Source organism: Phoca vitulina, unplaced genomic scaffold (assembly GCF_004348235.1).
Source record: "Phoca vitulina isolate PV1807 unplaced genomic scaffold, GSC_HSeal_1.0 scaffold8, whole genome shotgun sequence".
Taxonomy (NCBI): domain Eukaryota; kingdom Metazoa; phylum Chordata; class Mammalia; order Carnivora; family Phocidae; genus Phoca; species Phoca vitulina.
The window spans coordinates 18,911,410-18,924,121 of NW_022589711.1; the positions used below are offsets into that span (position 1 = coordinate 18,911,410).

A 12,712-nucleotide genomic window follows, 5' to 3' on the forward strand; every position below is an offset into this window, starting at 1 on the left:
AACTTCAATTCATGTGAAAATTGTGTTCTCTCATTAAAAACATAGTGTTTGTGAAATGAATATGTTATTAGCAAGGCCTTTTCAAACCCTTATTTAGATTCCACAACTTAGTGCTCTAAAATTGATCACTGATTTTAAAGTTGCCAACCTATCTTAACTTTCTGGAGTTGTGCAAGCAATGAGAGTCTTGTTTTCTGTTTAGAATAGGAAAAGATAGATGAGCAGGAGGATATTTGAGTAATCAATTTCGGGGGGATATTTTAAAGATAAGTGAAGATAGTTCTCAAAATATAAATCACAAAATTATTCAGCTGAAATAGATTGCTATTATATTGTCCAACAAGGGAACTGGAAATAAGAGAAATCATTTCTAGGCATGGTATAAAGTGAGAAAGTGCTAGGACACTTTATTTAGCCATTGGATTTGGAATGTTAAAGAAGAACAGTATCCAACTATTATCAGATTGGAAGTGGCTGAAAAGCTGAATGCCGAGCTGTGAATTATGCCATGTTTATCTCATAGAACCCAGAGATCTTAACATAGATGGTGAGAGAGAGGGGTAGTGATGTGTTGTCAAGAACTTCAGGTTTGATTTGTATTATACCCACAGCACAGAAAAAAGTGAATGCTGACCAGCAGCTATTCCTGGGGCTGGGTTTGTTCACTTCCTTAGCATGGTAAAGGTTACTCCCGGTTTGGAAAACTAAAGTACACCAAATGTACACTGAAATCCCTGTGCCAAATCTATTTGAAAGCCCAGATACCATTTGGTACAGAACTGAAAAGACTTTCTGATCTGGGGTTTGTGTTAGTGTCCTTCTGCACCACAAAGGACTCATAAGAGTTATGATTTCATTGAATGTAGTAAAGTAATAATCCTAATTTTCCTTTGAATTATACAATCATCTTTGATTTTTTTTTTTTTTTTTTTTTTTAACGAAAGGCTCCTGTTCTTATAATACAAACATCTTCTGGCATTTCACTTTCTTTTTCACTCACACTGCCATATGACACTCCTATCAGGGTTTCTGGTTTCTTCAGGGAATTAACCTACAGAGCATGTATAGCAAACAATAAAATAGCTGCTTTTCAATGAAAATAAAGAGCGGGTGTTTTTCCCTCCCTTCCACTGCTCTCTACCACTGCCCCATCACGACTTCTGGATTTCCTGCCTATGGGCGGCGCACCCCCCCATCCCACCCCTTGCTCCCCAGCTCTGTGTTTCAGAGCAGTCTGCGAGTCTCCAAGTCTCCGCGTGCTGTTCCTTCCTCTGCCTCGCTCACTTCCGACGGCACTAGGACCCAGGGAAGTCCCTGAGCGAGGTTCGAGGAAAGGCAGCCAGACTCCTCCTTATCTCCAGTGTCAAACTTGACATCAGCCTGCGAGCGGAGCATGGTAACTTCTCCAGCAATCAGAGCGCTCCCCCTCACATCAGTGGCATGCTTCATGGAGATATGCTCCTCTCACTGCCCTCTGCACCAGCAACATGGATTGTCACCTCTCCATCCTCCTCCTTCTCAGCTGCTCCCTTCTCAACTGCTTCGGGGAACTGATTCTCCAACCTTCCAATGAAGGTAAGCCAGGTACAGCAAACTGCCCTGCCCCGCAGGGCTAACGCTCTTCAAAGCACGTTCTCCCGGAACCTTTTCAGGTCGTTAAGGTGCCTCAGAATAAAGCAGTTTCCTCTGAGAGTAAACTACAGATGTGCTTTTATTTTCTGCTGTCTTCTAAAAGACTTTAGGAGAGAATTTTGGATTGCCTAAACCTAAAATGTGGTTTTAATCTGATACCAATTCAAGCAATTACCTTGTTTGCCAATTTTAAGCAGAAAGAAAGGAAGAAAGAAAGAAAGAAAGAAAGAAAGAAAGAAAGAAAGAAAGAAGAAAGAGAAAAATCCTCCAGTTTTACAGCCCACGATGTTAATTGCCAAATAGGCATGGCAGTATTTTATTTCTAATTATGACCATGTAGTACTCTGAGAAGTTTAAAAGAAAATTAAACCCTCCTTGCTAGGTTCTTTAGTATGTTTAAAGGTAATGACAGGTTGCTCCTACTTAGGATCATGGCATTTATGAATGGACTAAATAAAGGGAAATCAGAGTTTGTTGAAGCTGATGGTGTGTGTGTGTGTGTGTTTATATTGCAACTGCTGTATTAAAGTGATGTGTATCCTGCCAGGCGATGGTTTGCTCTATGGTACAGGTTCTAATGAGCAGCATATGCCACATTAACATAAGTGATATTTGTAGGAATTACAATAAGCTTAGGTTGGATTCTCTTTGTTTAAGGGTTTATATATGAGTAAGGGAAAGTATTTGATGGAAAGTGAAAAGCTCCTGGGTAGGTATAGTAAATAACTGAATAACAAATTAAGAAAGAATGTCCATATGCAGCAAATGGCATTTCCTGATGTTGGGTTATTTATTTTCCTCCTAATGGGTATTCATCCCTTTTCAGTGGATTAAAGTGCAAATGTAAAATTGAGGACACTAATGTTTCCTATAAGATTGTGTATTTGATGGATACATTGCTTTTTTCATGTATACCTTTTGTGATCTATTCCTAATGATTTGTGAATACAATCACTGACTCTTAAGACAAAGTTCTCTAACTAATTGATTGTTTTAAAGCAACATTTACAACTTTGATTTCCTCTTAATCATTTTGAACTTATGACAATAACATTTAGTAATTTATTTTGCAATTTAGCAATACTGAGCAAGATGTGAAAATGCTTCATTATGTATTTTGTCACTAAAAATATATTGGCAAGCCAATACTGTTGTATATTGTATGCATTATTTCAAAAAGACAAGTAAATACTCAAAATATGTAGAAACTTTTTAATTAAGTCTAAAAACTGCTCATATTGGTGACCTACTTTCACTGCTAATAGAGCAGTTTAATTTTGTTCTTTCCTTAGTGACTGCCTTTATCAATTTGGTAGATATCATTAAGTTTTTCTGTGTCTTTTTTTAACTGGGAAAGTGAAAATTCTAAAATATAAGGATCAAGAAAATCGTCTGATCACCTATAAGTGACTTTTTTTTGTACAAATCAAATTAAAATCTTTATTTGAAAGTAATGGTCAATCATTTTTCATTGAATGAAAGGCAAGAGTAATCATTTGTATAATGAGTAACATATCAGTAAGCAAAAATTAGTGTTTGTTTAATCTTATTTTTTGAAGATATTAAAGAATTGACAATAACTAGAAGTCTAGAAATATTATTCCCGTATTGCTATGATAAATTGTATTTCTCCAGATGGAATATTTATAAACTATTTAGATAATGGATTTTACTGAATTAATAATGCACAGGGATAGAGCTGAGAGAGTCAGTATTTTTGTGGAAAACATAACCTTTCAGTAAACTGCAAGAGGAAAAAAAAGACTCCTGAAACTTATTCATGCTTACATAAAATTACTGAATATTAATTTAATGAAACAGGAATAATCAAATGTAAATTTCTTTTAAGCCACACCTTGTGTATGTTTCAGTATATAATGGATATATTATTATGCAGGCAGGGATGTATATAGAAAGGGAAATATATGCCGAAAAGTGACACAATTACATTTAATTTGCTTGGATAAAAGTTTATTCATTGTTCATGGGATTATTCTTTCCAGATTATGTCCTATGAGTAGTGTTTCCTTTCCCTCCTGAGGTCATGAAGGGAAGCTTTGGAACAAAATTTAAAATGAATGATTTAACTTGAGCAATATTTGAGTGAAATTTTAAATATTAATGCAATAGCTTAAGTCTTAAAAGTTGAGTTGAACAACATGAAAAGTGAAAAATCCAAGTATGTGCCAAGATTTCCATGAAATTCTTCTAACAATGTCATTTGAATAGAAAGCAAGATGCTTCTGAAAATTCATATATTTGGTGGAAGTAATAATGATAAAATGAATCTGATTAATATAGCTTTCTGATATAAATTTTGAGAATTGAGATATAAAATACTAGGTTGCATTTAAAATATTATGTTAAAAATTATATTTCAACACCAAAGAAAATTTACTAGAAATCTACTAGTAAAATTTATTAGAATTTATTTCACAATCTATTATGAAGTCAGGCATGATAGAATTAAAAGGGAACAAAACCAAGCCATTGAGTTAATTGCTTTCCCTTGTGTGATTTTTTTTTAATTTGAGATTTGATAGTCAAATATCTATTAAAATGCCATGGGCCTATGATTAAAAAGTTAAAAAAATACTTAGAAAAAGTTTCATCTGAACTTTCCTCTTATTAATACAGTTACAAATAACTTTTTAATATGCTTTCAAGAAAATGATTCTAGGTGATACTTTCTATCACTGGCCTCCTCAACGATAATAGATTATTCATAATTTCAATGATTGCTTAAACTAACAATTGGCCTATCTACTTAAATAGAAACGTTATTAAAGCTGCATGGAACTTTGTTAAAATCTTATCAGGTCTCTGTTTACATGACACACCAATAAAAGACTTCCAATAGGAAATCAACTACTCATGGCAAAATAGGATTGCTACACTACGTGTTATTTAAGAAGTTCATATATTTGCTCCCTGTTCTGATCCCAAATGGATGATAATAATGGTAAAGAAAAATAACTTTGCAAAGAGGTAAAAACTTGCTATAAAGTGAAGTATCAATCTCTTTAGCAAAAGATAAGTTACTCTCTTTTAATACTTTTCTACATTTGAAGGAGTCTGAGGCAGAATGAACTGCTTATTCATCAGTACATAAGCACTGAATCATTTTTCTATCCAAAAGCCTTTGTAAATTAGATTAACATTTACCCATAGAGCTCTTTACATTGGAAATCAGAGTTTTCAAAATAAAAGTAAATAAAATTAAATCTGCATATTTATATACTACTTATTTTGGGAGACTTTTATTGGAGTGGCTGGGACATTGTATCTATGAAATGTATTTTACTGAACATAAATCTTCTAAGTACTAGAGGCGACTCTGTGACTGTTCAAAGCTTAAAAGTAAAATTTGCAAATGAACACTGTATACTTCCCTTTGACTTTAAGCAAATGTTGGAGATAAACATTTAAACAATGGATTATTCCCTTTTTAAAAATTACTATAAATTGGCATCTCTTTTCATATATAAACACTTATCCTCAAATAATAATACATTGTGATTGAAATATTTATGGAGACTAAGCTGTCATATCTTTATAGGTTTTTTTTTAAGAGGTTTTACATTTGCTTTTAATAGCATTTCATCACGCTAGACTAAATAATTGAATGCATTATACATTTTTGTAATTTAATAGCTCCCCTAATAGCTCCTCCCAGCCCCCAATAGTTATAACTATGCTATTTGCCTGGAGGTAGGAGAAACCTTAATTTCACTATTTTATAACCCACAACAGTTAACACTTGACCTAGGTCATTAACAGGATTATCAGCAAATTTGTTTAAGCTTTTACTGACAACCTGAATTGCTACGATAATATTTTGATTGTGCCGGAAAGAAACTTTTAGTAACCTCTCAAAATCTATCACGAAATTAATTCATTCTGAATCTATATTTTTTCAACGACTAATATTGATAATAATAATTCAAGTGGGAAAAATGTCCATTCTCTTCCCTCTTATGTTTCATCCATTACACCATTCTAGTCCTTGTCATAAATGAGCAATTAAAAATTCTTTTAAATAATAAGTATTGTGGCAATAACAATAGATTTATAAATACAAACCAGCTATCAATTTTTCAATTTTATACTTTTTTATTATTGGTACTCTAGTTGATATCACTTTTCTGCCTATTTTAAGATTTAAGGTCAATTGGATATATTTATAACTCAGAAACAACTGGAACTATAAAAGGGAAACTACATATAATAAAACACCATTGCCACGTGTTACATCATGGCTGCATTTTATATAAAGTTGTCTTTTCCATGAAACGCTAGAAATTGGGAGCAAAAATGAAAAGCACTTAAAATTAATGTATAAAATTTTAAACAAAATATTGTAAACAATCAGAACTTGAAGGCATTTTTTTAAACATTGTTTAGTGAGTTTAGGAAATTTTGTGTGAAGTTTCTTAATTAATTGAATATAATTATGGTTTGCACCTTGCTCATATAAACAAATTAGTAGTTTTACCTTGAGTCTTAAGAAACTTATTATTGTTAAAGAAAAGATTTAGTAAAATTCTTTATCGTGTTTATATATTATCCACATGTCAATATTCAAATTTTGGTGTGTTTTTTAACACCCTCACTTCTATTAGCTTCTCACAGTACCTTTCTTTATAAAGTACCCTAAATGTTAAAACTGTTTCTGAAGCTTTGGAATTTTTCTGAAATAAAATATATGCAATTTTTAAATATCAAATAATCAGTTACATATGCAAAGGATTTTTAAAGGCAAAACATATTTCCACAGTATATTTGATTTACTAACTTCAACGCAAATGGTAAGAGCAAGGACTGTTTTTGAGAGTTACATTTTCCAAGTCATAAAATCTTCAAGAAAATATTAATAAAACTTTCCACAAATCATCAAAACTCGATAAGTTTCTATAGACATTTACTTACTAAGAAATCTGTGATGTGGGTTACCTTTGATTTTAGTCATTCCCAATGATTTTGTTTGGCATAAATACTAGATGTAAGGGGAAATATGTATATCTTGGAAGAACACTAAATTTACAAATCATTTTCTGTCAAGATCCTCAACTTTATTTTCTAAGATACACACTTTTCCTTTAAAACATTTAATAAACGTTGTTCTTTTAATTCCTGTTTGATAAAAGATTTAGAAAAACAGATGCAGGTGTCCCCTTTTGGGTTCTGTTTTCAGAGATCTGGATTTTATCACCAGGGAGGGTCAATGCAGGGCTCTTAGAAAGTGGACAAGTGGCTTTCCACAGATTGTTCAAATAAAGGGATGACTGGTGGTGTGAAACATTCATTATATTATTCATCCAGGTATACCAAAAAGTAGGACTTGAAATTTGGTTCTCAGAAATTTGAAAACCTTAGAAAATTCTTTCCTAATGACTGTAAAAATAAAAGAAATGTTGTGACTTTTATAAAATACAAAGGATTCCAAGCCACAAATTCAACTAGGAAAACACTCCTGGTGGGAATCAGGGTGTGGGAGCAGTGTTCCCCTTAATTTTACTTTCTGGGTCTCTGTTACAAGCTGCCTAGTATCAGGTAGTTCTTGAAACCTGGCAGGAGGTTTTCTCTTGGAAAAGTCTGAAAGTCAGCAAGTTTTAGTTTGCCTCCTACCAGCTTTCTCCGAAATAAAAATGGGTGGTCAATTACAAAGAAAAAAAGGTCTTTGAAAGTGAAAAGAAAATAAAAAGTTGATTAAAAAGATGGAGAAGTAGAGACGTGCAAAGATTCTAAAACCAATGTTAATATATAAATATTTTGCTTAAAAAGAAAATATTTATCACTTAAAACATCTGGCTAATCAATTTTTATTAAAACCCTAAAAACCTGCACACTGAACAAAAAAAGGGGGGTGGTTGCGTTGTTTCTTCTCTAAAGTTTATACAACTTTTGATTTTCCCCAGAAGAAAATATTTTATCCAGGAAAGTTTTAAGAGTGTACGCCAAAGAATGCTTCCCCCTTTGGATGCCTGGGCAAATGCATGCGGAGGGTGGATGGAATCAAAACCAGTTCAGCAAATAAAGCCTCCAACTTGGAGTGATGTTATTAAACTGGAAGCCCTGAGTGTGCAGCCCCCTCCCTCCGTTCATTTTCTAAACCATGTCCTGCTGTTCCAGTCAAAGCAAAGGGTGAAAATCCACATAATCCAAACCAACATGGTGAAGTCAGAATAATAGGCGAGGAAGGAGGGGGAAAACAAGTGGCAGCACTGTACAAACAAACTGTTGTGAATAATCTCAGCCATGGGGACTGGGTGGCCACAGAAGGGGATGACGGCGTTTCTTTTTCTTCGCGTTACGCCTCCCATATTTGATGAAACAATATTGATTACACTTCAGACGTGTGCTCTGAGAAATTTTAGGAGGAAGCAGGGCTTCGCGGGTAGTGACAGCAATGTGGCAGCTGAGAGATGAGCAAGCGCTCCTCGTTGCCACCACACCCACTACCAGGGCATCTAAACTGCAAACTATTTCGTCGGCAGAAACAGGCTCAGTGGTGCGGAGGGAAAACAGGGTCTCCCAAGAATTCATTACTTTTTCTCTCTGCATTGGCTTAAAGATCAAATCATAAATACTCAACTCCGGGTCCGCGTCCCCCAGCCCCAGCCCCAGCCCCTGCCCTCCGGGAGGCGGTAGTTCTTTGTGCGCGAGTGTCTCGGCGCCTGGCTGCCGCAAACGCACTCAGCTGGCCACGGCCTCCCGCAGGCGGGCGGGGCGGCGGTCGCATGCGGAGCTCCCGCTGCTGCGGGCTTCCTCCGGGCGGCGGGGCCGGGCGCTCTGAGCCGGGCGGAGGGTGGATGTGAGCGGCGCGAGGGCGCCAAGTTACCCAAACCGAGCGCGGGCTGCAGACCCGGGCGGGCGAGAGGTAAACGTGCGCCCTCTGCCTGCTGCCGCGGAGCTGCTGGCGCTCGCAGAGGCGGTGACCGTCTCACCACCTGGATTCTCCTCACCTGGGGCTCGGCTCGGTCGGGCCCGCCCAGAAAGCGCGAGCGCCTAGGATGCGCCAGGTACGTCCTTTCACGGGGACTGTGACCGGACAGCTTTGTCGCCCCCGCCCCATTACTCTCAGCCAGCCTCTTGAGCTTGGCGTCCGGAAGTGGCGCGGTCTCCTTTCCATAGGAGTTCACGGAGCCACCACTTGACAAGTGGAGGAGGGGGATATCTGCAGGCTTCTAGAACGAACTCCCTGCAGTGTAGGGAAAGCGCCTGGTACCCCCCTGGTGCTCTGTTGGGAAGCACAGGAGCGCCTGGGACGTCCAGTTGTCATGCTTGCTGCTGTCTGACCCGACCTCTCGACTATTTTTTGGTCTTCCAGCCGATCTTTCCTTCAGTTCTTAAGGCGCTAAACTAAAATGAGCCTACCCCCCCCCCCGCCCCCGGTTTTCTTTAAAGCCACCTACTCACGCCAACTGTTAGGCCCCTCGTGAGAGCGATAAGGGGCATGTTCCATAAACTACCCCCCACCCCTGTGCACAACTGTTTTCTCCTGCAGCCCCATATTTGATTGGCACCGTTTTATTAAAACAGGATTTTCCCTGTTCGGATTTCGCGAGTAAACTTGGAATGGGCTAGAAAGTGTTTCTGGGAGCGCTGCCATCGAGGTAGGTTAGTAGTAGGATGATGCTGATGCTGATGTTTCCGTGGTTGTGTTGGAACTTTAGTATTTTTCATAAAAGATAGAATTGTTGAATCCAGGGGATTCCGAGACTAAATATGGCCTTGGTGCCATGCCCAACATTGCGGTAATAATTGTACAGAATTCGCTGGCTGGAAAGAATTTTTCCCCTACATTATCATTCACAATTTACTGGACCTCATTTAATCATTAAGACAGCCCTAAGGTAGGTATGATGACACCTTCCATTGTTACAATTGAGGAAACTGAGGAAACAAATCATAATAAAGTAGTAACCGAGCCAGGCCCTTTCTTGTCTTTGTCTTTTGATTTTAACCTCATATGTTTTCTCATGTATGCCAATGCCTATGAAGGAGGGAGGCATCCTTCTTTTCAGGAGAAGCCTTAGCTTTTGAATCTTAATCCTAGTGACTAGCTAATTTGTCCTGTGACTTTGCAAGAATAACTTACAAATACCCAGAGTAATGGAACGAAAAATTGTGCTTCGGAGTACTTTTAAGAAAGTGCTTCAAAGAGTACTTAGAAACGGCATAGTTTTTTGCACTCATAAGTTAATGATTATTTGCATGAGTGGGGGACACACCAAGAAAATAATGTAAAGAAAATTTGATGTGGACAGAGGAATAGGAGAAAATGTCTGTGTTGCCTTTTCTTCACATGTTTTTACCTCTGTCTCTCCTTCCTGACACTCCAACACTCCTTTCCTCGTGCTGGAAAGAAGATTTTGTCGGGAATTCCATACACAGATTGTGAGGCAATTATCAATATAACGCAAATATTATTATTTAGAGTTTTATATAATAAAAACAGTGTGAATTAACTGTTGGAATTGTCATGGAAGTCAGTAATGGGGAAAATAGAATATGGTCTAAAAAGTAGACTTTATTCCTTGTGGAAACTTTTTCCTATTTAAAAGATAATTTATATATTACTTAAGATGAGAAAATAAATTATAATGATTTATCTTCTCTTTCATAAAAACACTTGTACTCTATTTAAGTGGAGGCATTGAGAAAAGGTAGCTAAAACATGGTTTTGAAAGGTAGCAAATTAAGTTGGGGCAATTATATTTTTCATGTGGGTACTTCAGCACATATGTTTTGCATTAATTGCTGCAATAAATTTTGGTAACCTGGCAAAGAGCAAAAACAGCATATTGATGACATTCGTCTTCCAAATCAGAAAGCTGCTTTTAGTATCTTGCTTTCTTTATTGTAATGTACCAAAAAAGCAAACCAAACCAAAACAAAACAAAAAAAACTAACGTGTTATCCTTTATGTTTCCAATGAATGATTCAACCAGTCAAGCTATTGGCACATTTTGCCATAAACAAAAGTGAGGGCTTAGCAACAAACTTTTTTTTCTTGCTTCTGGATAATTAGAGTCAACAACTACTTTCCCTATTTTTAAACTTTTTTATTTATGTTTGAGTTTGTGGAACTCTCTCATTCAAGAAAATACAAACTTGACCTTAAAGTCTCCAAACTGAGTTGCCTCTTGTTTCAAGACAAAAATCTTGACTAATTACATGGTAAGGTCTCAAAAGATACAGGAGCAAAGGGATAAGCCAGAGTTAATTTTGTTGCTAATTAATCAATATCAAAATGGTTTCGTCTTGAATTTCCCATATGTTCATTAAGGTAAGGTTAATTTATCTTCTTTCAAATAATAAAGAAAGATAGATGAATAAATTCTACAGGCCCAGTAAAAAGTAATACCTGCCCTTTACCCCCCATCCTTTCCCTCCCTTGATAAAAATGTAAGGCTTTAAAATTAACTTTTTGTCAATGATAAAGTTGGTTGGCTTCCAATCAGTATGAAATTTAGACGTTCTCTCTCTACCTTGGGGCGACTAAGGGCAACAGCGAACAGCTCGTTTGTAGTTAACATGTATTTATTTCCTGATTTTCAAATCTAATCTATCAATTAATACAAATCTGTAGGTTTTGGAAAGATATATTTATTTATTGCATACAATGGTAGTTTTCACACTAAGGAGAAGTTAAGCTGGGAAGCCACTTTGAAGCACTGTGTGTGTGTATATGTGTGTGTGTGTGTGTGTGTGTGTCTGTATGTGTCTGTATCACCATTTGTCCCTGTACAAAAAAGAACTATCACCACACTGTGGGCACAATTTTATGAATGAATATACACCTTTTTGAATCAAGATGGTATGAAATTCTGTTTCTCTGAATTACAAATTGGTGATGAGGAAAAATAAAAATAACCATGTTTAAGTTATTTGTCATTATCTAATTTTATAAATTTTCCCCAACTGGACCCCTTAATCTACCTATTATATTCAAAGATGGCATAAAGCTAGAATTATGTCCAAATTGTGATTTTTTCCCTTTCATATGCCAAAGCTATTTATGGTTGGTTTTGCATTTTAACTGAATATAAAGAACTGGCATAATCATAGAAATTATAAATAGAAATTAAATTGGGTTGTTATTCTTTTATTAGGTATATAAACTCCATCAAATATAGCTATCCCTAAATTTTGAAAATGTTTTTAAAGAAGCGGAATAAAAGGGAATAGTGTTTTTCTCTTGGTTTACTTTTATGATCTGTTTTACATAGATAAGTTAATACTCATTTACATTAGATAACTCAAAAAAGACAAACTCAGATTTTATTATGGTGTTATTAACATTTCTGATCTGAAATTTTAATGTTTGATAGCCTTTGTTTTTTCAAAAATGATTTTTAGTCATAATCATATGTATTTCATCTGAATGAACAGGCTTCCTTAAACATTTGTATATTGAATAAGGACATTGTTTTTCTTCTCTTTCTTTACAAGCAATGTCCAAAATTATTCCAAATGTGTATATCTTTTAAAAATCTATATAGAATTAAGAAAAATACTAAAGGTGATCCTTTGGAAACTAATTAAGAATATTTTATTCTATGTTTGCCCGGGTTTGCAGTAGGTTTACTACTCTAAGTTAATAGTGACAACTTAGAAACTCAAATTTAATTTCAGAGCCACAAATCTAAAAACCATTAAAATGAATCAAGAAAAATGTTAAGAAAAAAATAACTCATGATTGCATGTCAAAAAGGAACCATCCCCAATTAGAAGCTTTTGTATGCTGTTCATATTGACTACACTACCAAGAAAAATCACATAGAGGTTTTTCCGAATTCTACCTTTTCTTGCAGTGATACATTAAAAGTTTTCTATCACCAGCACTAATACTTTGATTTTTTTTCCCTTGACACCATACTTCTAAGATGGAAAGTTTTGAATTAAACTGATAAGCATGTGACCACCCTCACTGGATCCTTCGTGGGCCTCTATAGAAACCCATATTTATACCTTGAAGAGTTTGTTTATATGTGTGCGTGTCTTTGTCTGTAGCTATCAGTCCTGATGTGTGACGTAAAGTCCAGATGTAGTTGTCCCCCAGAATATGATGAAG

At 35.8% G+C, this 12,712-nt stretch overlaps 1 protein-coding gene across 5 annotated transcripts in view; it reads left to right on the top strand.

Moving 5' to 3' along the window:
* The first annotated feature begins 311 nt into the window (after positions 1-311).
* EPHA3 (EPH receptor A3) overlaps positions 312-12,712 on the top strand; it is a 351,742-nt gene continuing 339,341 nt past the window's right edge. Inside the window, exons 1-2 of one of the 5 annotated variants that reach the window (XM_032406347.1) lie at positions 8,298-8,654; positions 9,175-9,248. Coding sequence is in view for 3 of the 5 variants with exons in the window: in XM_032406343.1 (XP_032262234.1) it covers positions 1,488-1,575 (88 nt within the window). In the remaining 2 variants the exon portion in view is untranslated. Of the gene's footprint in view, positions 1,576-8,297; positions 8,655-9,174; positions 9,249-12,712 lie in introns of those variants that run through there. The other 4 variants (XM_032406343.1, XM_032406344.1, XM_032406348.1 and 1 more) reach the window with 4 other exon arrangements.